This window comes from Nomascus leucogenys, chromosome 19 (assembly GCF_006542625.1).
Source record: "Nomascus leucogenys isolate Asia chromosome 19, Asia_NLE_v1, whole genome shotgun sequence".
NCBI lineage: Eukaryota > Metazoa > Chordata > Mammalia > Primates > Hylobatidae > Nomascus > Nomascus leucogenys.
In genome coordinates, this window is record NC_044399.1 from 24604140 (window position 1) to 24629093 (window position 24954).

The following is a 24954-nucleotide window of genomic DNA, read 5'->3' on the forward strand; positions in this document are numbered from 1 at the left end:
GAGGCCAGGCCTTGGGCACAGCAGCAAAGCCAGGGTCAATTAAAGTGAGATGAGAAGCCATCGCTTGTCTCTGGTGGCCACAGTGTATCTTGTCTGATGCTTTTTCCCCCTCTTCCTGATTTCAAACCATGCTAAAATAAAGATTATTAAAGATTACATACTAATGTAGGCCAGGCGACCCCCAAAGTGAGGCTTAGTCTGTGACGGTTCTTGGCTTTGCCCAGGAAAGAATTCAAGGGCAAGCTAGTGATCGAGTAGAAGAAAACAGCTTTATTGAAGTGGCAGCATTACAGCTCCAGCGGCGTTCCAGCTCCATGACTGCTCCTGCAGGGCAGGGCTACCGTGTAAACAATCTGTCTGAGAGTAGCAGCTCACGGCAGTTTTGCAGTCGTATTTATACCTACTTTTAATTATATGCAGATTAAGGGGCAGTTTGTGCAGAAATCTCTAGGGAAGGGGTAGTAACTTTTTTTTTTTTTGAGATGGAGTCTCGCTCTGTCACCCAGGCTGGAGTGCAGTGGCACGATCTCGGCTCACTGCAACCTCTGCCTCCCGGGTTCAGGCCATTCTCCTGCCTCAGCCTCCCAAGTAGCTGGGACTACAGGCATGCGCCACCACGCCTGGCTAATTTTTTTGTATTTTCAGTAGAGATGGGGTTTCACCGTGTTAGCCAGGATGGTCTCAATCTCCTGACCTCGTGATCTGCCTGCCTCGGCCTCCCAAAGTGCTGGGATTACAGGCGTGAGCCACCGTGCCCGGCTGGGGTTGTAACTTTTGATTCATCAGGTCATTGATTATTCATCAGGTTGTTGCTGTGGAAAGGGACAGTGACTCCTGGCGATTGCCATGGTAATGGTAAACTGACATGGCACACTGGTGGGTGTGGCTTATGAAAAGCTGCTTCTGCCTTGTTTTAGCTAGTCCTCAATTTGGTCCAGTGTTCAAGCACCACCCCCAGAGTCGAGTCCCGCCTCCTACCTCATTACACAATATTTTCCCTGTGATTACTGGGGGCTTCTGATGATTTTATTTATTTATTTACTTTGAGACAGTCTTGCTCTGTCTCCCAGGCTGGACTGCAGTGGTGCAATTTTGGCTCACTGCAACCTCCACCTCCCGGGTTCAAGCAATTCTCTCACCTCAACCTCCTGAGTAGCTGGGATTACAGGCGCATGCCACCACGCTTGGCTAATATTTACATTTTTAGTAGAGATGGGGGTTTCACCATGTTGGCCAGGCTGGTCTCAAACTCCTGGTCTCAAGTGATCCACCTGCCTCAGCCTCCCAAAGTGCTAGGATTACAGGTGTGAGCCACCGCATACGGCTGGCTTCTGATGATTTTAAAATTCAACTCTGGAGGAGCTAGTGATGGCTGATAAGAAAACGAAGGAGGAAAGCAGTGAACAGCAGGTGACATCCTTTCCATTTGAAACGTCCCTCCAGCAGCCAGGAGTGGGAGATATTTGGCAGGAATGGGTCACTGTCAATGAAGAGCTGAGGAAGGGAGAAAGGCGGGGTGGAAGTGGGAAGAGATGGAGGGCGCAGAGGCTCGGAGGGACAGACTCTGCTAAGCTGCTCATCTGATAAACTGTGAAGGCACACACACAACATTGGGAGGGTGAAGATATCCATTCGGATTAATGCAGAGATCCACACGTGTTAATGGAAATGAAAACAAAGGAGAAAATTCACTGTTGCTTAATACACCACAGGCCAAGCTCAAGCTCTTTTCTTTTCTTTTTTTTTTTTTTTTTTTTTTTTTTGACGGAGTCTTTGCTCTGTCGCCCAGGCTGGAGTGCAGTGGCGCGATCTCGGCTCACTGCAAGCTCCGCCTCCCGGGTTCACGCCATTCTCCTGCCTCAGCCTCTCCGAGTAGCTGGGACTACAGGTGCCCGCCACCACGCCTGGCTAATTTTTTTTTTTTTTTGTATTTTTAGTAGAGACGGGGTTTCACCGTGGTCTCGATCTCCTGACCTCGTGATCCGCTCGCCTCGGCCTCCCAAAGTGCTGGGATTACAAGCGTGAGCCACCGCGCCCGGCCCTCTTTTCTTTTCTTTTCTTTTCGAGACGGAGTCTCGCTCTGTCACCCAGGCTGGAGTGCAGTGGTGCAATCTGGGCTCACTGCAAGCTCCGCCTCCTGGGTTCATGCTGTTCTCCTGCCTCAGCCTCCCAAGTAGCTGGGACTACAGGCGCCTGTCACCATGCCCAGCTAATTTTTTGTATTTTTAGTAGAGACGGGGTTTCACCGTGTTAGCCAGGATGGTCTCGATCTCCTGACCTCATGATCCGCCTGCCTTGGCCTCCCAAAGTGCTGGGATTACAGGCATGAGCCACCGCGCCCAGCCTTTTTTTTTTTTTTTTTTTTTTTCCGAGGCAGAGTCTCGCTCTGTTGCCCAGGCTGGAGTACAGTGGCGCGATCTCGGCTCACTGCAACGTCTGCCTCCTGGGTTCAAACGATTCTCCTGCCTCGGCCTCCTGAGTAGCTGGGATTACAGGCTCATGCCACAACACCTGGCTATTTTTTGTATTTTTAGTAGAGATGAGGTTTCACTATGTTGACCAGGCCAGTCTTGAACTCCTGACCTCATGATCCACCCACTTTGGCCTCCCAAAGTGCTGGGATTACAGGTGTGAGCCACCGTGCCCAGCCAGCCAAGCTCTTTTCTGCACATCCCCTGTCCTAATGTAATTGTAACTTTCATAGTTTTGGTCCTACTTTGGATGCAGTTGAGTATATACCTTTCTCATTAAATGCTCTAGCCTAGGAATTTTTCCATGTGGTTGCCTAAATTATGTCTTGTTTGTTGCTGAAATTATTTTGTTGTCTTCCAAATTATGTCATGGAGGTTTGCACTTAATCGATACCTTTCAGCCAGCTGCCTAAGCTCCACTCAGAGTTCCTTTGTTTACAAACATCCTGGTGAAGTATGTCCTGTGCCTGTGATTAGCAGGTGTGAGAGAAATAGATGGTGGTTCTGGAAGGCTCCTGCCTGTGGCTTTCTCCCCTGAGTTTTCATCAGCTTTTCAATGTATCTGTTTTACTGGGCAGTCTTCAGACTCTGGCCCCAGTTCCTCTTGTTTCTTACGGCTGGTCTCAAATCTCGCACATCACCCTGGTGGTGTGGTTTTATTGGTGCCAACCTTCCTTAGTGGTGGGATGAGTTTCTAATCCAGTTTGCATTGCCAGTGTGGCTATGAAGCTCCGGGAGTGGGGTCCCCGCTTTCGTCACCAGTTCCAGGCTCTCAGCTTCTCCCTCTGGGTGCTGGCAGTTGTGGACGTGGGTGGCTGTTACTCAGTGCTTGGGCCATCTGGCCCTTCCTTTCTGTTCTCTTTCCCCACCACCCTAGCTCCAGCCCTTATTTTCTTTTCTTTCTTTTTTTGAGACAAGATTTTGCTGTGTCACCCAGGCTGGAGTGCAGTGGTGTGATCTCGGCTCACTGCAACCTCTGCCTCCCAGGTTCAAGTGATCCTCCCACCTCAGCCTCCTGAATGGCTGGAATTTCAGGTGCATGCTACCACACTGGGCTAATTTTTGCATTTTTTGGTAGAGACAGAATTTCGCTATGTTGCCTAGGCTGGTCTTGAACTCCTGGGCCCAAGCGATCCTCCCACCTCAGCCTCCCAAAGTGCTAGGATTACAGGTGTGAGCCACTGCATCCGGCATCCTTGTTTTCTTATGCCTTGACTTCTGCTTCTTCTCTAGATGGTCTCCCTTCTTCTTAGCTCTCTAAACTCAAATTCAACCATAGCCAGACCCATGGCTATCCTTCCTAATACACCATTCTTATCCTCCAGTACCTCCTCTTCAGAAAGCCCACAAACAGCTGCAGAATGCCACGGAGTTCCTCCCTGGGCAGTCAGAGCTTCTTGCAGCCTTGGGGCCCACGGGACTGCTGCTTGGAATCTCCCCTCCAGCTACTCTCAGGCCTTTCCTGCTCCTGAGGAGACCATTGAAATTCTTGAGTCTTAAAAATATGCATACCTTTTGACTCCATTTCTGGAAATCCAGCCTAAGGAAATAATCCAGAAAATGGAAAAAGCTGTAATGTCTACACACTTTTTCCAGCATTGTTTAAATAGCATGAAAGTGTAAACAAGATATATGTCAAACAATATGGAGAAAATTTGATGTATTGTTGTGGATCTTCTCACTGGAATTTGAAGCATACATTCAAAATGATAATTATGATGACAGTTCAACACCAGGATAAGCACTTAAGAAATAGAATGAAGAGGACCAGGGACCTGCCAGTTATGGAGCCCACTGTGTGTCCCAGCACACACTCGGTGTTTTGCTCACCTCCTACAGACAAGGAAACCCACAGAGGGTGTGGTACACCTGCTTGAGGTCACATAGCTCATGGTCCCAGTTTTGCTGTATTCCAAGGCATGCTCTCTCTATGCTATAAAATACAAAACTGTGTATATTATTTAAGCTATTTAATACTTTTTTTTTTAGACAGAGTCTTGCTCTATTACCTAGTCTGGAGTACAGTGGTGCGATCTCAGCTCACTGCAGCCTCCACCTCCCAGGCTCAAGTGATCCTCCCACCTCAGCCTCCCAAATAGCTGGGACTACAGGTGCGTGCCACCATGCCTGGCTAATTTTTGTATTTTTTGTAGAGATGGAGTTTTGCCATGTTTCGCAGGCTGGTCTTGAACTCCTGAGCTCAAGTAATCCACCTGCCTCGGTCTCCCAAAGTGTTGGGATTATTGGCATGAGCCACTGCGCCCAGCCCACTATGTAATGATTCTCTGGAATGCCTGCTATACACTGAGAGCTGGGTGCCGGGTGCCTGCAAGGAGCTCCCAGGCAAGCTTAGGTTCTGAAAAGACATGCACGTGTGCCCCTTTGCGCAACAGTTTCTCTTGCCAGGACCCCCTTTTTCTCCTGTTCTCCTGGTAGGCCCACCTCCTTCCAGGCTCTGCCTCAATTCTTCCTCCCCTGTGAAGCCCTCCTTGACCAACCAGCCTGAGGAGCACACACCCTCCTTTGAGCTTTTGCAACACATAAAACTTTCCATGAGAAACATCAGCACACCCAAGCCGCTTATATTTTATTGATTGTGCCTTTTCTCTCCAACTAGACCGTAAGGGCCTCCAAACCAGCCCTGTGTCTTGGCAATGTCTCATATCGCCAGGTAGCTCTTGGCACAGTGGGGGGACTCGTAATGGATACTCAATATATGAGTCAGCAAATCTTACTGTCTCTCCAGTTGTGACCAACCTGGTGTGGGGCTGGTTGGTTGCTCTAGGGGGTGGAGGGAGAGGCTCTGGAATGATGCTGGGATGCTCTTATGCCCTCATGGCCCATCAGGCTCCTGAGCCAGAATCCTCCGCTAGTTACCACCTCTACTCAAAGGAAGCATCTTTGGCTGAGTACAGTGGCTCACGCCTGTAATCTCAGCACTTTGGGAGGCCGAGGCAGATGGATCACTTGAGGTCAGGAGTTCAAGACCAGCCTGGCCAACATGGCAAAATCCCGTCTCTACTAAAATACAAAAATTAGCCAGGCATGGTGGTGTGTGCCTGTAATCCCAGCTACTCAGGAGGCTGAGGCAGGAGAATCGCTTGAACCCGGGAGGCAGAGGTTGCAGTGAGCCAAGTTTGCACCACTGCACTCCAGTCTGAGTGACAGAGTGAGACTCCATCTCTCTCTCTCTCTCTCTCTCTCACACACACACACACAAAGAAAATAAAGAAGCATCTTTGCCTTCACTATCTGCCAACCTTTTTTTTTTTTTTTTTGAGACAGAGTTTTGCTGTGTCACCCAGGCTGGAGTACCGTGGCGCGATCTCGGCTCACTGCAACCTCTGTCTCCCTGGTTCAAGTGATTCTCCTGCCTCAGCCTCCTGAGTAGCTGGGACTACAGGTGCATGCACCACATTAGGCTAATTTTTGTATTTTTAGTAGAGATGGGGTTTTACCATGTTCGCCAGGCTGGTCTCAAACTCCTGACCTCAAGTGATCCTCCTGTCTCCACCTCCTAAAGTGCTGAGATTACAGGCATAAGCCACCATGCCTGGCCTATCTGCCAACTTTTTTAAAAACTTTTTATTTTGAAATATGGATTCATGGGCTGTTGCAAAGAAATGCACAGAGAGGTCCTGTGTACCCTTCACCCAGCCTCCCGCAGTGTGAACATCCTGTATAACTATAGTTCATTATCCACACCAGGAACTTGGCGGTGGTGCCATCCACAGAGTCTGTTCAGATTTCGTCAGTTACACCTGACTTTTCAAGAATAATCCATCCTGGAAATTGTCCTTTCCTACTTGAGCACATTTTCTTGATATCCCCACCTGGCATATTTACTCTCAGTTCAAATCTCCTGCAGCTCTGAAGTCAGAGGGCCTCCCTGGCTCTGTTCCTGACTCTGTTCCTCACTTCCTGTGTGATCGTGGGCAAATTAGCTAACCTCTGTGAGCCCTGGTTTTCTCTTCTGAAGACTGACAATACTAACCTCATGGGATTTTATTTTTTTAACAAAGTGTTCAAGTTAGGCAGTTAAAATAATAGGCACTCAGGAAATGTCTATTTTCTTTTCACCCTTTCTGACATGGAAAACCCTCTTTCTCACTAAACAATGGAATCCTTCTTGTTTAAATAATGTTCAAAATTAGTCTCCTCTGACCCCTTCCCATCCCATCTCTAGTTTCCTCAGCATCCTCGCTCCGTGTGTGTTTAACAGTTAATTCGTATGATCCTGATTATATGTTCCATGTTCCTGGTGAATATATTTTCAATTCTATTTTTTACCTACCAACAATATAAGATATTTGCAGGCAGAGACCTCAGTTCTTTATTTTTACAAGTCAACATATTAGATAAGAGCCTAGGTTTAGTGCCATCTGTAAAACAAGGATAACTGTATCAACCTCATAGGCTTTTTGTGAAGATTAAATGAAAGAATGCTTAATGCCTGGAACAGACAAGCTCAAAACACGTTAGCTGTTGTTGCCAGTCATGATGGCGCCCTTTCACTTGTGTTTCCTCATGGAGCTTTGTCCTCGGGCAGGGTCTCACTCTGTCACTTGGGCTGGAGTATAGTGGTGTGCAGTGCAATGGTATGATCACTGCTTACTGTAGCCTTTACCTCCCAGTCTCAAGCAATCCTCCCACCTCAGCCTCCCAAGTAGCTGGGACTACAGGCATGCGCCACCATGCCTTGCTGATTTTATTTTTATTTTTAGAGATGAGGTTGCACTTTGCTGCCCTGGCTGGTCTCAAACTCCTGGGCTCAAGTGATCCTCCCACCTCAACCTCCCAAAATGTTGAGATTACAGGTGTGAGCCACCATGCCTGGCCTTGGATTTAGATGTCTTAATAGCGATTGGTACTTCACATCCAAGAATAAAATAAAGATAAAGGACATTAAGGGCTATCGTTGCTCCAACATTCCATTTTATTCTACCCTGCCTTTTTTCTCCTAAGTTGGGAAAAAGACTTTAGTAATAATTATCATAGTAATACTGATGATGATGATGATGGTGATGATGAAAGCTAACAATTACTGAGTTCTTACTGTGTGCCAGGAATAGTTGTAAGAACTTCACTCTGTTAACTTATCTAGTCTTCACCACAACCCTATTAAGTAGATTCCCTTCCTTCCATTTTGCAGATAAGTAGACCAAGGCACACAAGATTGTACAGCTTGCCAAAGCTGAAGCTGGGTTTGAAACCAGGCTATTTCCACAAAATGGTTGGGATAAAATTTTCCTGCTGTTAGTGGTCCCGAGAGACAGAGAATGGAAAAACATTCTGTTTATTTTCATCTATTCTTTGCTTGAAGAGCATATCGAAGCCCAAAGAAGCCTGTAGTTCATGAAGAACTGAAGCCCTGACATTAAATCAATCAGACACGTTTCTCTCCTTTTAAATCCCCATCCTCAATTAAGGTAGCAATCAGATTAACCAAGATTGGCTGGAAACGGGTGAGCATCTCGGAAGCTCTAGAGCTCCAAAAGATCAGGCCACTGACAGCTACTGATTTGTCTGTTACTTCAGGCAAGTCTCACCCACACTATCTCCCCAGGGAGAATTCAGCTGCTGTTTAATTCTACTCCCAGTAAGATCTGTTTGGAAACTCAAATCCTGCCTCCTTCCCCAGATTCATTTTCATCAGCATTTCCTCTTGATCTCTTCAATCCTAAACCTTTCCCAGATGAGATAAATGTCCCGGCCCCTGCAGATGTGCCCCTCTGCTGCACACCAGTCCTGCAGCCACATGGTGCTGTTTGATTTCCTTGGCACCAATAAACAAAACCAGGCTCTGCCTGTATGATTCCTGGCTTTAATTACCAAAGGCAAATTGCTGCGTCACTCGGAATAATGAAAAACTGGAAACAACAGAGAATGATTAAATAAATCAGGATCCAGTCAAAAGATGAAATAATAAGTGCCGTTAAAATGAAGTTTTAAAACCTTTTTTTTTTTTTTTTTGAGATGGAGTCTTGCTCTTTTCACCTAGGCTGGAGTGCAATGGCACGATCTCAGCTCATTGCAACCTCTGCCTCCTAGGTTAAAGCAATTCTCCTGCCTCAGCCTCCTGAGTAGCTGGGATTATAGGCACCCGCCACCACGCCTGGCTAATTTTTTGTGTATTTTTAGTAGAGACAGGGTTTCACCATGTTGGCCAGGCTAGTCTTGAACTCCTGACCTCCTGATCCGCCTGCCTTGGCCTCCCAAAGTGTTGGGATCACAGGCGTGAGCCACCATGCCTGGCCGAAAAACCTTCAGTAAGAAAGTAAGTGCTCACAATATAAGAAGAAATTCGGTTTTAACCAATTTTATACATATATATTTTAAAATATACATAAACATGGACACAAAAACTAGAACAAATACACTGAAATTCTAATAGTTATCTTTGAATTATGTGATTCTAAGTGATGTTCATTTTCTTTTTTCCCCCGTTTTACAAATTTATACCCATGAGCATCTATTCCTTTTAAATTCAGAAGCAAGGAAAGGGGGAAAAGAGGGAACCTTTTTGTTTTTCTTAAAATTGTCCCCATTGGAGGGTTGTTGATTTTTTGTTTCATGGATTCACCAGTACTTACCAGCTGTCTCCACCCCTAGTGAGGCAGCTCACATCTCACCTCTTCCAGGAAGCCTTCCTAGATTCATTAAACTCAGAGATTTCTTCAGTTTTATGGACTCCTTAGTCTCATTGTGACATATCTTTGACCTTAAATGTGTGCAGGTTTTGTGTCCCCAACTAGAGAGTAAGTTCCTCGATGGCAGAACCTGTCTATTTTAAACTTCTTTCTCTTCTCCACGCCACCCAGCAAGTGTCCTGCGAACTGCTGGAGTTCATTAATGTCAGTGAACACAAGGGCCTCGTGGGAGGCACTTGAATCAGACGCACCTCTCTCTCTGAACTTTGTTCCATTTCCTCCAATTCATTTGAAGGGGGTGTCCGTGCCATTAGCCCTGGGTCAGATTTTATTGTAAATTGTTTAAAAAGAATTCCACTTGCTTTAGTAGGAATGATCAAGTCCAGCCCTTGTCTTTACAAGAAGATTGCAAAGCTGAGAAAATAAATACAAACTATTTTGAGCAAAAAGGCATTTTTCTTGGTGAATGGGGAGGAGGGAGTTGATGTTTATAAGAAGGAAAGGAGAGGCCAGGAGGGGAGGTGACTTCCCCGAGTCTCACGCTGATCAAAGGCAGGTGAAGTCACACATCACGCCAGCTTTCCTCCAGCCCTGCTGGGCTCAGGATACTGTATTGAGGTCAGAAGAAAATGAGACCTAGGAATTTACAGTTTATCTTGGGAGAAGAAAAGATGAGTCACTGAAATAACTTCGCCTGAACAAGCAGTGGGAGAAGATTATATAAGGTAATACAGTGTGAAGGATGCACAGAAGTCGAGCTGGCAGAGAGCACACCGTGCCTGTGGTTGGTGGGTGTTGTTCATGGAAGGCTTCCAGGGAGCTCAGCAGGTGTCAGGATCCGCCAGGTGTCAGGTCCATGGCGCTGACTCTCCTGCCCCTTCAACATCTCCAGCTTATGGCCAGTCCCCGTCACCCAAACATCCTTTCATTCACAGCCACGAGGCTGCGTGGCTCCCCTAATCTGCTCCACTTCTGACCTCCCAGCCCTTCTTACTGTGGACTCTGGCTGCTAGACACAGAGTGTCCCAGGAGGCAGAGTATGAGTGAGAGGACCCCCTACAGTGGAGGAAGGACTTGAAGATGAAGCAACTGTCCCCACCTCTACTGGGGCATCCCTTGTTAAATCCTAAGTTGAATGGTTGACATTTAATGCAGCACAGGCCATGCTACCTGCTTGACCATGAAGCAAACTAAATTAAATATTTGCCTTAGAGCTACATAAAGAATGAATTGAAGTGAAGAGACTGGCCAGGTGCCCGGGACTGGGTGTCAGGTGTTCAGGAGGCTTCCAGCAAGGTGGCTGTGGCGAAGGAGAGCACAAGATGAACTTGGGAAATTGTTAGAGATATATTTTTTGGAAAGTGATGGAAGAATTAGGGGAGTTTCATGGCAGAGAAGAACATGCTATGAGACCTTGGGCAGGGCACTTAACCTCTCTGATCCTGCCTCTTTATCTGTAAAATGAGAATAATATTATCTACTTTATGGGGTTGTTACGAGTCTTATATGAAATATTTGTAAAGTGCTTGTCCTAGTGCTTAGTGCAGAGCTGGTGGTAAACCCTGGAATTTTTTTAAATTTATTTTATTTGTAGGACTCTTATCAATGAAGAACTTTGTATCCAACAATAATAAAAAGACGTATTGCAAGTTACATTTTGTAGGAGAAGCAAATAAGACTGGCTGCAACAACAGAAATTAGATGCCTGCATTATAGTTTCTTTATACAAACAGTCTGTTCTATAAATAGTAGAATTAAATGCAGACCAAATGCTTTTAAAAGTTTGTATACCTACATGGCAATTACAATCTCCACACACTAAAAATAACAATAACACAGAACACAGTATTCTTAATGATTATAGCACATTTAACACCTTCAGCCATCCTCTGGGTTTTCAGATCATATTGGCAACTGAAATTTCACATCCACATGTGCTTGCTTGGCTAAGGCTACTGTTTCAGAAAGCCTTCTGAATTTTCTAGCAGCTTCCTCCAAGTCGTCACAAGCAAGAATTTTAAGCCCACTGTCTGCTGTCGTGCCTTAGCATCATCAACTCGTGTACCTTGTAACCCCCACAACAGGTATTTTAATTTCCACATCTTTTACTGCCATGACTATACCCTGTGCAATAACATCACAGTGCATGATTCCTCAAAAAACGTTGACCAGAATAGCCAGTGCCTTTTTATCTGAAGTGATAAGCTTAAATGCTTCTGTTACTTGATGGACTGTAGCACCACCACCAACATCAAGGAAGTTGGCTGGAGTCCCTCCCCAAAGCTTTTTTTTTTTTTTTTTTTTGAGATGGAGTTTTGCTCTTGTCACCCAGGCTGGAGTGCAGTGGCACCATCTCGGCTCCCTGCAACCTCCGCCTCCCATGTTCGAGCGATTCTGCTGCCTCAGCCTCCTGAGTAGCTGGGATTACAGGTGCCTGCCATCACACCTGGCTAATTTTTGTATTTTTAATAGAGACGGGGTTTCACCATGTTGGCCAGACTGTTCTCGATCTCCTGACCTCAGGTGATCTGCCCGCCTTGGCCTCCCAAAGTGTTGGGATTACAGGCGTGAGCCACCACGCCTGGCCCCTTAAGTTTTATTATATCCATTGAGGCCATGGCCAAACCAGCACCGTTTACTAGACAGTCTGTATTTCCTTTCAGGCCAATGTAGTTGAGATCTGCCTTAGCAGCATCTTTGTCACTTTCATCTTCCTGGGTTCAGTCCTGTAGATCAAAGATTTTCTTTTGGCGATAGGCTGAATTAGAGTCAAAATTGATCTTTGCATCCATCACAGCACAGCTCCATCTGAATCTTCACCATTGGATTTATTTCTTATCATGGTTGCATCATATTTCAGAAAAAGGCTGTAAAGCTTGATCATGTTTTCTGCTGCAGAATCCACAATATTAGGTGGAAATTCCATCTTCTGTTCAAGCCGGAGAGCTTGTTCCTTTTTGATGCCTTCTACAATATCAACAGGTTCTTTAATTGCATCAGGAGTCTCAGCAGCAACATCTGCAATGTTGACACCACCATGTGAACTTCCTATTAATACAGGACCTTGAAATGACCTTTCCATCCCTATTGCAAAGTAGTCTTCTCCCCTAGGGTATTTTCGCTTCAATACTTGGTTGCATATTCCGCCGTTTTCTCCCATTTGCTTGGTAAACAACTTTTTCCCAATCATTTCTGAGGAAACAGCTTTTGCTTCTTCTAGAGAGAAAACTATCTTCACTCCTCCTTTGAGGCCACTTTCAAATGTTCCTTTTCCTCTACCATCAGCTAAAACCTGCGCCTTCATCTCAACATCTTTTGAACCTGCTTCTTACTACTTGTGAGTCCCAGAGAACTTGCCAGCAGTACTCATAGTTACAGTTTATCCTGCACATGTTATTTCTTTCTTCTGTACCTGCTTTTTTGGCAATTGCATAAGCTTCATCTGGTGACTTTGCCACATATCCTTTGGAAACGGAGACGCCAGCTTCTTGCAATAATTCCATACTCACGTATTCATGTAGTGAGAGATTCCTGTGCTATTGCTGCTATACTTGGAGTCCATGATTATTCAACAATCCATAACTTCCTAGAGTCTGAGCAGTGGCCCGCAAGGCTGTCCAGAGAAGGTGGCTCTGAAGGGTGGCTGCGGCCAACAGCTGGCTGTAGAACATGGAGGCTGCCATTTCTGAGTGAGACCCGTTCCCTTGGTGCCGCCTGCAGCTGTACAGGCCCCTGGAATTTTTTTAGATTTTAAAATCAGCATGAGAGAGACTGGAGTGGCAATGAAGGAGAGGAAATAATTCAAAGGAAATAATGTATCTCAGTGGGCCTGGCAGGTGATTCTGGGTTACTAGTAGGGAGTTTGGGGGAGGGGACCTAGATTTTGAAAAGCATGATGTAGTTAGTGTTTGAGACTTTGTTTGTTTCAAACCACCAATCGCCCTGAGTAGAGGGCAGCTCTGATCAAGGGGACAGCTTAGTCAGGCAAACAGGATCCAGCAAGCAGGCCAAAAGAGAAACAGGGCTGCGACGCCTAGCGGTCACGGGGACACAGATGCTGCTGGCAGCCCAGGTGAGGGGTCATGCGTCCTCTGTCGCGACGCTGCCAGCAGCTGCAGGATCTGTTCTCACATGTTGTACAGGCAAGGAGCTGGTGGCACTTCTCACCCTGGCTGTGTGCCGGAATTGTGGTGGAGCATTTTAAACACCTCTGGGCCCTCTTCACAGCACAGGGGTCATTCTGATGAGCAGCCAGGATTGCGGCCACAGGCCAAGCCAGGAGCCAGCTAAGGGGGTTGGGGGAGTGAGGACGAAGCAGGCTAGAGGCCTTGGGCGGACAGGAGGAACTCTGACCCAGGCTCCCTGATGCCCAGCATGTCTGCCTGGAGAGAGACTGGTCCCAGTGAGCCGGGCCTCAGGAGCTACAGGTGTTGGCAGCCCTAGAAGATGGGCTGGGCACCAAGTTCAGGAACAGGAGCCAACTGTTCTATAACAGGAACTTTTCCCTGAAGTTCCCCTGGGAGTACTGTCTTGTAATCACCCGGAGATCTTTTGCTAAGTGCCTCATAGACTTTGACTTACTGACTTTGAAATTACTGACCTTGAAATTCATGATTGCTTTTCTGCTCAATCACACCGTCCTCCCTTTATTCCACAAACCTGTGTGAGCACCCCCTGCACCACCACCCGTGGGTTGGACCGTGTTCCAGCCCTGGGACACAGTGGGGACAAATGGACAAAGTTCCCACTCTTGAGGAGCTTACCTTCGAGTGGGGAGATGGAGTGTAGACACGGATGAAATGTGTCCATTGGTAAAAAGCACTATGAAAAGGAATAAACCAGGACAGAAAATTAAAGTGGAATGCTGGTCAGGGAAGCTCTTTCCAGCTACGTGACATTTGGGCAGAGACCTTAGGGACATGAGAGTGGGAGGTCAGAGGACATGGGGAAGAACATTCTGGACGGGGGGTTTGGGGCAAAATGAGCCATCGAGGGAGGTCTCACCATTCTTATGGTTTTAAAGGAGGAAGCTGCTAAAATCATGTCATTGAACATTTGGTTTATTCCTACTGATTTGCCTTTTCGGTGGCAGTGCAGCTACATACTAGGGATTTGGCCATATCATGTTTCCCTCTCTTCCTTAAAATAGGTATGAAAATATCAGGTAAGACAACTCCTAGTGACAGAAGAGGATCCTTCATAAATTTACCTTCGGCTACTGTGGTTGGATCTGCCAGACACAATCCCCAGAGAGTGAAAGAGGACCCGTTGGAAAGTGTTTGTCTTAGAAATAAAATGGCTCAGAATTAAATGATTCTTTTTTTTTTTTTTTTTTTTTTTTGAGACGGAGTCTTGCTCTGTCGCCCAGGCTGGAGTGCAGTGGCGCAACCTCGGCTCACTGCAAGCTCCGCCTCCAGGTTCACGCCATTCTCCTGCCTCAGCCTCTCCAGTAGCTGGACTACAGGCGCCCGCCACCACGCCGGCTAATTTTTTTGTATTTTTAGTAGAGACGGAGTTTCACCGTGGTCTCGATCTCCTGACCTCGTGATCCGCCCGCCTCGGCCTCCCAAAGTGCTGGGATTACAAGCGTGAGCCACCGCGCCCGGCCCTAAATGATTCTTTTATAGGCATATAGTTGTGAGTTAAACTCCACAATTTGTATGTATGAATACTAACGTTAAGAATAAATACCATCAGAAGTAAGATTGAAGAAATATATAAAAACATATTACTTAGTGTCTCATTACAAGGAACTGTTTTTAGTTTCTTTTTAATGTCTATTATTTGTTTCTTTCCTAGCTGGGTTTTGTGGCTACTTAGAATTCACCGTTGCTGGGTTGGAAGCTTTCTAGGGGTGCTTGTGGGTTCCCAGCACCCACTAAGCTGCTTTGGGACCCAGAGGCTGGGCGCTCCTGACCAAAGCGCCCCCGGCTCTCCTCTCGGAGAGGAGAACTGAGAATCTCCTGCCATCAGCTTCGATTACCTACCCAGGAAGTGTGGAGTATTGCACAGGGCCAGATAGTAAGAAAAGGGAAGAGCTAGAATTTCATCTTAAGCCTGTCTGACCTCTGAGCCCAAATTCTTAACCACTGTGCTCTGGTGGTTTGCAGACTCAAAGTGTGGTCCTGGGATCAGGGGCATCAGCATCCCCTGGGAAACTCAAAGAAATGCAGAGTCTCAGGCCTCACCCCAGAGTCTAATCAGAGCTTGCATTTTAACCAGATCCCCAAGGGATGTGTGCACTATACAGCCTGAGAGGCACTGGCCTAGTGGTTCTCTTTCCACATAGGCCTCGGTTTCCCTAGCTCTGTGACAACAGTAACTCATCCCTTCCCTGGTTTTGTATTTCAGAACATGGACTCTGAAGGTAGATTTTTGGGGTTCAGATTCTAGTCTGCCATTTATTAGCTGTGTGGCTTTAGGCAGGTAACTTAGCCACTTAATGCCTCAGTTTTCTCATCTATAAAATGGGGATAAAAATAGTACTATGCCATGAGTTTGTGAACCCGGAAAATCTGAGACAGGTTTCAGTTAATTAATTAATTAATTTTTAATTTTTATTTATTTTTTTTTGAGAAGGAGTCTCACTCTGTCACCCAGGCTGGGGTGCAGTGGCGCAATCTCGGCTCACTGCAACCTCTGCCTCCCAGATTCAAGCGATTCTTGTGCCTCCGCTTCCTGAATAGCTGGGATTACAGGCACGCGCTGCCACGCCCTGCTAATTTTTTTGTATTTTTAGTAAAGAAGGGGTTTCACCGTGTTGGCCAGGCTGGTGTTGAGCTCCTGACCTCAAGCGATCCACCTGTCTCAACCTCCCAAAGTGTTGGGATTACAGGCGTGAGCCATCGTGACCGGACAGTGTCAGTTAATTTAGAAAGTTTATTTTGCCAGGCTGAGGATGTGCCCATGACACAGCCTCAGGAGGTCCTGACAACACAGTTTGGTTTTATACATTTTAGGGAGACATGAGACATCAATCAATATATGTAAGATGTACACTGGTTCAGTCCAGAAAGGTGGGACAACTTGAGGCAAAGGCGGGACGACTCAAAGTGGAGAGGGTGTTTCCAGGCTGTAGGTAGATAAAAGAGAAATGGGTGCATTTTTTAGAGTTTCTGATTAGCCTCTTCAAATGAGGCAATCAGATATACATTTATCTCCGTGAGCAGAGGGGGGACTTTGAATAGAATGGGAGGCAGGTTGGCCCTAAGCAGTTCCCAGCTTGACTTTTCCCTTTAGCTTAGTGATTTGGGGGCCCCAAGATTTATTTTCCTTTCACAGGTTGTTATAAGGATTACAAAAGTTGGTGTGTGTGAAGTATTTTAGAGCTGTGCCTGGCTCACAAGGAATAAGGCACCCACTGTCTTTTTCACTGCTATGAACCCTACCCCCTGTCTTCTTGTACCTCTCTTCTGGGAAGCCTTCCCCAACTATCAGAGCTTAAGATAATTTCTCTCTTTTTAGATTCTATGGCAAATAATCTGGGACTTCCATCGTAAAACTGTAACTTAGGGAAAATCTGTTATTGTATTGATAAGGAAACTTAAGTCTCAAAGGTCAAATGACAGAATTGGGCCTGGAACTCAAAGGTCAAATGACAGAAGCAGGACTTAAACACCAGTACTCTTTAAACTCTAAAATTAGGGCTGTTCCCAATGTGCTACATTTATAGAATTATATTCCTTCCTATTTCCCACCTGTTTTTAAAGTAGGTAATAAATGTCTTGAAAAAAGCATAATAAAGATATTCATCACAATGATTTTATTTATTTATTTATTTATTTATTTATTTATTTATTGAGACAGAATCTCCTTCTGTTGCCCAGGCTGGAGTGCAATGGCACAATCTCAGCTCACTGCATCCTCCACGTCCCCGGCTCAAGTGATTCTCCTGCCTCAGTCTCCCGAGTAGCTGGGACTACAGGCCTGCGCCACCACAGCTGACTAATTTTTGTATTTTTAGTAGAAACGGGATTTCACCATGTTGGCCAGGCTGGTCTCGAACTTGTGACCTCAAGTGATTCGCCTGCCTCAGCCTCCCAAAGTGCTGGGATTACAGGTGTGAGCCAGCGTGCCTGGCCAAAATGAGGGTGCTAGTGGATGTTGACTTTTCAGAATATGTTAATTTGTGCTATGAATCTGGTATAGGGGGATTTAGTATGCCTGGCTTCGTATATTTATTTGTCCTTGGAGCCTTTTTCTAGGAAATGCTTGTTAGCATCACACAGCTAGTGTTTCATGGAACATAGTTTGGGGACTGTGGCTCTGCTCTCCAGAGCATCTGCTCTCCTACCCCATGTACTTTTTCTTTTTAAGACTCTAGTTTTTAGAGCATACAGTATGTAGCTTTTTCAGATTGGCTTCTTTCCCTTAGTAATATATATTTAAGTTTCCTCCATGTCTTTTCATGGCTTGATCGCTCGTTTCTTTTTAGTGCTGGATAATATTCCGTTGTCTGGATATACCACAGTTTATTCACCCACTGCAGGACATCTCGGTTGCTTCCAAGTTTTGGCAATTCTAAATAAAGCTGCGGTAAACATCCATGTGCAGGTTTTTGTGTAGACATAGTTTTCATTTCCTTTGGGTAAATACCAAGGGGTGTGATTGCTGGATCGTATGGTAAGAGTTTATATAATTTTTTAAGAAGCTGCCAAACTGTCTTCCAAAGTGGCTGTACTAGTTTGCATTCCCACCAGCAATGAATGAGGGTTCCTGCTGCTCCACATCCCTGCCAGCATGCACTGTTAGTGTTCTGGATCTGGGCCATTCTGAAAGGTGTGGAGTGGTATCTCGTTGTTTTAATTTACATTTCCCGGATGACATATGATGTGGAGCATCTTTTCATAGGCTTGTTTGCCACCTGCATATCTCCTTTGGTGAGATGTCTATTAAGGTTTCAGGCCCTTTATTTATTTATTTATTGAGACAGAGTCTTGCTCTGTCTCCCAGGCTGGAGTGCAGTGACGTGATCTTGGCTCACTGCAACCTCTGCCTCCTGGGTTCAAGTGATTCTGTTACCTCAGCCTCCTGAGTAGCTGGGATTACAAGCATACGCCACCACACCTGGCTAATTTTTGTATCTTTAGTAGAGGCAGGGTTTTGCCATGTTGGCCAGGCTGGTCTCGAACTCATGACCTCAAGAGATCTGCCCACTTCAGCCTCCCAAAGTGCTGAGATTACAGGCATGAACCACCCCATCTGGCCCCATTTTTAATTGGGTTATTTTCTTATTGTTTAGTTTTAAGTGTTTGTATTAGTCCATTCTCATGCTATGAACGAAAACATACCTGAGACTGGGTAATTTATAAAGGAAAGAGCTTTAATTGACTCACAGTTCAGCATGGCTGGGGAGGCCTCAGGAAACTTACAATTACGGCAGAAGGGGAAGCAAACATGTCCTTCTTCATATGGCGGCAGTGAGGAGAAGTGCAGAGTGAAGCAGGGAAAAGCCCCTCATAAAACCGTCAGATCTCATGAGAACTCACCCACTATCACAAGAACAGCATGAGGGTAACTGTCCCCATGATTAAATTACCTCCCCCTAGGTCCCTCCCATGACAGTGGGGATTATGAGAACTACAATTTAAGATGATATTTGGGTAGGGACACAGCCAAACCATGTCAGTGTTTCTTATATTTTGAAGATTATATATATATAATCTTCATATATGTATATATATACACACACACACACACACACACACACATATTCTTTATTAGCTATGTCTTCTACAAATACTTTCTCCTAGTCTATGACTTTTCATTCTTTTGACAGCGCCTTTTGAAGAGCAGGAATTTTTTTTTTTTTGAGATAGAGTCTCGCTCTGTTGCCTAGGCTGTAGTGCAATGGCATGATCTCGGCTCACTGCAACCTCCGGGTTCAAGTGATTCTCCTGCCTCAGCCTCCCAAGTAGCTGGGACTATAGGCACCCGCCACCATGCCCAGCTAGTTTTTGTATTTTTAGTAGAGATGGGGTTTTACCATGTTGGCCAGGCTGGTCTCGAACTCCTGACCTCAAGTGATCCACCTACATCAGCCTCCCAAAGTGCCAGGATTACAGGCTTGAGCCACCATGCCCAGCCAAAGAGCAGGAATTTTTAATCTTCATGAACTCCATTTTATCAGTTCTTTCTGTCATGGATTGTGCCCTTGGTTTTTTATCTAAGAAGTCATCGCCAAAAGTGAAGGTCATGTAGGCTTTTTCCTATGTTATCTTCAAGAAGTTTTATAGCTTTGAGTTTGACATTCAGGTGAATGATCTATTTTGAGTAAGCTTCTGTACAGGGTGTAAGGGCTGTATCTACGTTCGTTTTTTTTTTTTTTTTCTTGTGGATGTCCAGCTGATCCACCTGTCAGTTCTTTCACTAGAAGCGCACTGCCTTGATTGATGAAGCTTCCTCATGCACTTGTCAGTCCCTTAAGGTTCACCTCCTCTTCCCCTACCACACGGCAGCCACTCCACTAGTGGCCTTCCAATGGCAAGTCCCATGGATTCTCTCCAGTGTGCCTCTTGTTTGTGACTCCATTCTGTTGTGTGAGCTCATGTTGTGTCATCTTTGCATTGAGGTTTGTAGAATTGGTGCTGAGGTTCTGGCTTTGGGAAGATGGCCAGACAGGAATGCAGGTTGAGGTCAAGGTATCATTACTTGCAAGTGCACAGAGCTGCCTTGGGGAAGTGGCACGTGTTTCAGACCCACAGTATTCTGAAGGGGTGTTCTGTGATTCTCACTTCTTAGGCCTTTGGATGTCTAAGGGCCTTGGTCGCTGTGGCCAAGCAAGTGGTCAGTGGAATAGCCCCGCTAAGATGTACCAAGCCAGCACTAACCAGCTGGCATGGATGGAAGGGCTCAATGGCACTGGGCCTGGGGGAAAGCAGAAAGGGGCGGGCAGCTTCCAGAACCTTCCTGGGGCCTGACAGTCCTGGCTCTGCTGTAAGTGCTTTGTAGCCCTGGACTGGCTCTGGTCTTCTACCAGCCCTGTGGGATAGCCCTAGCCCTGTTACAGAGATAGGACACCCATGCATAGAGAATGTTGTTACTTGCTCCAAGTCACAGTTTAGGAAGTGGCAGTGCCAGGATTTGACCTGAGAGCCCATGCTGTTGGCCGCGCTGCCTCCCTAGCCCCTGCCCTCAGAGGGCTGAAGAGGTTAGGAAGAAAGGAAAGACAAGAAAGAAGTGTTGGGGAGTAAGTCGGGAAGCCCTCACCTTCCCCTGTTATTCTTTAGGCCTTCTTACCTCCTTTCTACCGGTGCGGAAAGGCCCTGGGGCCCTGCGGGACCGGTTCCCACCCACCATGGGCCCTGCGTGGTGGCGGCTCCTGGAGGCCTCTGTGCTGCAGAAGTTGCCTTCCCTGAAGGGCCTGTGGACCAGAGAGGGAAGGATGTAGCAAGGGGTGGCCTGAGGAGCTCCCCTTCTGGAATACAAGAGAGCAGGAGGCAGCAGCCTATCTGGTTTTCATTTGAGAAGAACTGAGTTGGTGTCCCCAGACCAGGACTGTCCCGGCCTGATGTCTCAGGGAACGCTCTCCAGCCAGAGTAGCTGCACTGACAACCCCACAGCCTCCTTGGGGCACTGTGTGGAAGTTTCTACCGTGAGTACCCAGGATGATCTTGAGCTCTCTCCTTGATAAGCCTGGGTTCTAGCAGCTGTGAGCTTGGCCTCTGTCCAGCGCAGGCCTCGGCTCACAGGCCCTTCAGAACGTTTCAAGGGAGGAACTGACACTACAAGTTTTTTAGTCCTAACTTCCCCATGTTTCTATTTCCTCACTCCCTTAAAATGCAAAGGGCCAATGTTCCTGGTTTAGGGACTGTGACGAGGGAGGCTGCTGGGAGAGCGTGGAGCGTGTGCTACCTGGGCACCTTGGAAAGATGCATCCTGGCAGCTATGCCAGGCAGAAGACTGGGTAGCTGCAGGTTTAAACCCTGGGCTTCCAGGCCCAAGAAGGGGGACTGGGTCCCTGGGAGCTGTCCCATCACAAGAAATAACCCTGGATGCCAACCAGAACCCTAACACCTTTTCTCAGGCAGGGGCAGGGAGAGGGTGAGATGCCAGGAACGAGGTCGAGCAAGGAGGCTGAACCTGGAGAGCCTGGGCATGCAGCCCGCCCACTGGTCTGCCTGGTCTCTTCCGTCCTGGGGTGGGTGGAAGCTGAGGGTGGTGGAGGGGATCACAAATAAGTTATCTGCCCCTGGGTGCCCGCCATCCTCTTGGTGCCCCATGGCTACTCCAAGGACATGTCCATCCCCAAACCCAAATCACCCCAGAGCCAAAACTGCTGCTGTTTCCTGCTCGAGTGGCACCCACCCCATCCCCCTCCCAATCAAAACTCTCAAAGAACTCTTTTCTCCGCCCTATGTAAACCTCTTTTGTGATTAAAGTAATTCCCAATGAAGGAACTCATTCTTTTCTGAATGATCTGTAGGCTTAATCTTCCCAGGGCACATTTGCATTTCAAGTGGTGCGCTTGTACAGATAGAATTCATCTTTAATTGGCAGAATGAAGGGGCGCTTACTGGGCGGGAGGGAGGAGGTGGACTTTCCCAGGCCCCCCCCACCGGGCCCCTCCCTGAAGTCCTCCTCTCTCCTCCTCCACACCCGCCCCCTCAGTGAGGGGTGGAGCTGGGTGGATTTGGAGGTTGACTGACGAAGTGCAATGGCTATTATTCCTTTACTAATTAAAACTTTTTATGGTGAGACCTAGAGTTGCCAACTTCTAATTTTGCCAGTTTGTTTTATCACTGGTTTCCTAACACCATCACTTCACAGAACCAAAACATGAAGGAGGAGGTCACTTCAGTCTTCTCAATGGAGTAAATTTAGCTTTACACAAACATACCACAGGGTTGTTAGATTTTTCATTTTGCTACAGATTGGTGCAAACCTCACTGGGGGCCGGCATTTGAGAACCACAAACTGGATGCCCCCCAAGGCCTGCCCAACTCTAAAGGGCCGCAGTTTTCAAATTCCACTGTCACACTGTGTTAAAGATGCATTGTCAAATGCGAATCATTGATGATGATGTTAATTTTATCATAGTTGCACATAACTTTCTATCATGGAAATGGCTCCAGGAGATAGGATGATAGAGGGAGACTGAAGAGCAGGGAATAAAGAAAGTTAGGGGCAAACGAGGGGGCAGATAGGGAAGAACACCTGCCCCCGAAACCTGTATCCATCTTCCTAGGATGCTCGGTTAGATTCTTGGGCTGCAGGAGGCAGTTTCATATTCCTGTCCCGGAAACGTGAGTGTGTGTGTGTGTGTGTGTGTGTGTGTGTGTAATAGCACAGTAGGCGGGCGCAGCACCTAACCTTTATGTAAGCTCCCACCCACGAAGCCTCACCCCTCAAAATGCTCCCTGTGGCCTGGCCTTGCGTATGGCACTATGCCCAACCCCCAAGCAAAAGACATGAAGGTGCCAGAATGGCACATGGCAGATGTCTTAGAATGTGGGGGTGGGGGACAATGAGAGATGCCAGCTCTGAGAGGACAAGGCCCCGAGCCCTCCAAGGGAGGGGTCTGTCTGTTTCCAGCCTGTCTGTTTCCTGCCACTCACAGGCCACCCTGGCCCTGGCTCCAAGCTTTCCTGGGCCTGACCAGGAGGCTTTGCTCACAGTTTTTCCCATTCTCATTCCAGGTGTGTGTGGCTGCTGTGGTGCCCTACGCCCCAGGTACAAAAGGCTGGTTGACAACATCTTCCCTGAGGATCCCGAGGTAGGTCATGTCTCTGGCAGGCCTCGTGGCTCTCACAGTCCAGGCAGGATCTCTGACGGGGGCAGCTTGGAAGTCAGGTCTCCTGCGGGTGGGGAAGGCAGGGCCTCTCAGGGTCCCTGGGCACTGAGCCTTCCCAGAGAAACTGGAACCTGGGCCACAGCCATGGGCAGTGGTGAGAGGCCGCTAGGGACATGAAGGATGAGGGCATTTGGATCTGCAGAAGGCAGCTGGAAGTGTGTCTCGGCATGCTTGTGGCCATCACTCTCCAACCGAGACATCTTCTCCTGCATGTCTCTCTGTGTGATTGCCTCTGGAGCTGCTAACTCTTTGCGTGACCGTAGCTCCCTGCCAGTCAGTGTGAGGATTCCCCTGTCTTGGGTTGGGCTCAGGAGCCCAGGTCTTTCCCCGTGGCTGCCACCCTCTGGTGTCTGCCAGGTGTCTAGGGGCACACACACAGGGCCTGTCCTCCAAGCCGCCTCTCCACCCATCAGGCTGCTTTGTGGGTCGTGGTCTGGGAAACATTGGGATCTGATGTACTTGACTTGCTCTCTGGGAACTAATGGCCTGTCTTGATGGGAGCATCCTTTGTAGAGTTCCCTAAGAGCTGCAGAGCTGCCTTCGTCCTGTGTGTGTCTTGGTGCCGGCTATCCAACATGCTTTAATTTGAGGTGGCTCTTTTTTTTTTTTTTTTTTTTTTTTTTTGAGATGCAGTTTCACTCTGTCGCCAGGCTGGAGTGCAGTGGCGCGATCTCGGCTCACTGTAACCTCTGACTCCCTGGTTTAAGCAATTCTTCTGCCTCAGCCTCCTGAGTAGCTGGGATTACAGGCACGTGCCACCATGCCCAGCTAATTTTTTGTACTTTTAGTAGAGATGGGGTTTCACCATGTTGGCCAGGATGGTCTTGATATCCTGACCTCGTGATCCGCCCACCTCAGGCTCCCAAAGTGCTGGGATTACAGGTGTGAGCCACCGCACCCGGCCTGGGTGGCTTTTAATGACGCTGTATCATCCATTCCTACACACACACACACACACACACACACACACGGTATATATATACACACCCATACACACATACATGTATACATTCATGTATATATATCCATACACATGCATACACATATATACATTTTATACATTTGTATCACTTATTATTCTTTTTTTCCCCCCTGCGACGGATTCTCACTCTGTCGCCCAGGCTAGAGTGCAATGGCGCGATCTTGGCTCACTGCAACCTCTGCTCCCCGGGTTCAAGCAATTCTCCTGCCTCAGGCTCCTGAGTAGCTGGAATTATAGGCACTCACCACCATGCCTGGCTAATTTTTGTATTTTTAGTAAAGACAGGGTTTCACCATGTTGGCCAGGCTGGTCTCAAACTCGTGATCTGCTCACCTCAGCCTCCCAAAGTGCTGGGATTATAGGCGTGAGCCTATAACTAAAACTATGTTTTAATCATCTGCCTGTCCCTGAAACCCACATGTGCTCCGGCACATCCATAAAGGGCACTCTGTAAATGTTGATTAAGTCGAATTATTATTTTTCTCTAGACTTGAACTCGTCTAGCCGTAGTGTGGCCATAGTGAGCACAAGTTGTTTTCTCCTACAGGATGGTCTGGTGAAGACCAATATGGAGAAGCTGACCTTCTATGCCCTCTCGGCTCCAGAAAAACTTGATCGTATTGGCGCCTACCTCTCTGAGAGGCTCATCCGTGACGTGGGTCGCCATCGATATGGGTAAGTAGTTTGGAAGAGAGGGAGAGATTGTCAGGAACTATATTGTTAGGCTAAACATAGGGTCCTTTTAAGAAAATGATGGCCAGGCAGAGTGGCTCACGCCTGTAATCCCAGCACTTTGGGAGGTCAAGGTGGGAGGATCACTGAGGCCAAAAGTTCAAGACTAGCCTGGGCAACATAGCGAGATTCCATCTCTACAAAAAATTTAAAAATTAGCCAGATGTGGTGGTGCACACCTGTAGTGCCATCTACTTGGGAGGCTGAGGCAGAAGGATCACTTGAGCCCAGAAGGTCGAGGCTGCAGGGAACCATGATTGTGCCACTGCATTCCAACCTGGGTGACTCTCAGAGTAAGACTTTGTCTCAAAAAAAGAAAAAAAAAGA

The 24954-nt window shown here is 47.2% G+C and overlaps 1 protein-coding gene and 1 pseudogene across 3 annotated transcripts in view; one reads left to right on the top strand and one right to left on the bottom strand.

Moving 5' to 3' along the window:
* EFR3B (EFR3 homolog B) overlaps positions 1 to 24954 on the top strand; it is a 113399-nt gene that overhangs the window by 26953 nt on the left and 61492 nt on the right. Inside the window, exons 2-3 of one of the 3 annotated variants that reach the window (XM_030799324.1) lie at positions 22759 to 22835; positions 24443 to 24570. In XM_030799324.1, coding sequence (XP_030655184.1) covers positions 22759 to 22835; positions 24443 to 24570 — 205 coding nt within the window. Of the gene's footprint in view, positions 1 to 22758; positions 22836 to 24442; positions 24571 to 24954 lie in introns of those variants that run through there. The other 2 variants (XM_030799325.1, XM_030799329.1) reach the window with 2 other exon arrangements.
* LOC100588742 lies at positions 10620 to 12822 on the bottom strand (annotated as a pseudogene).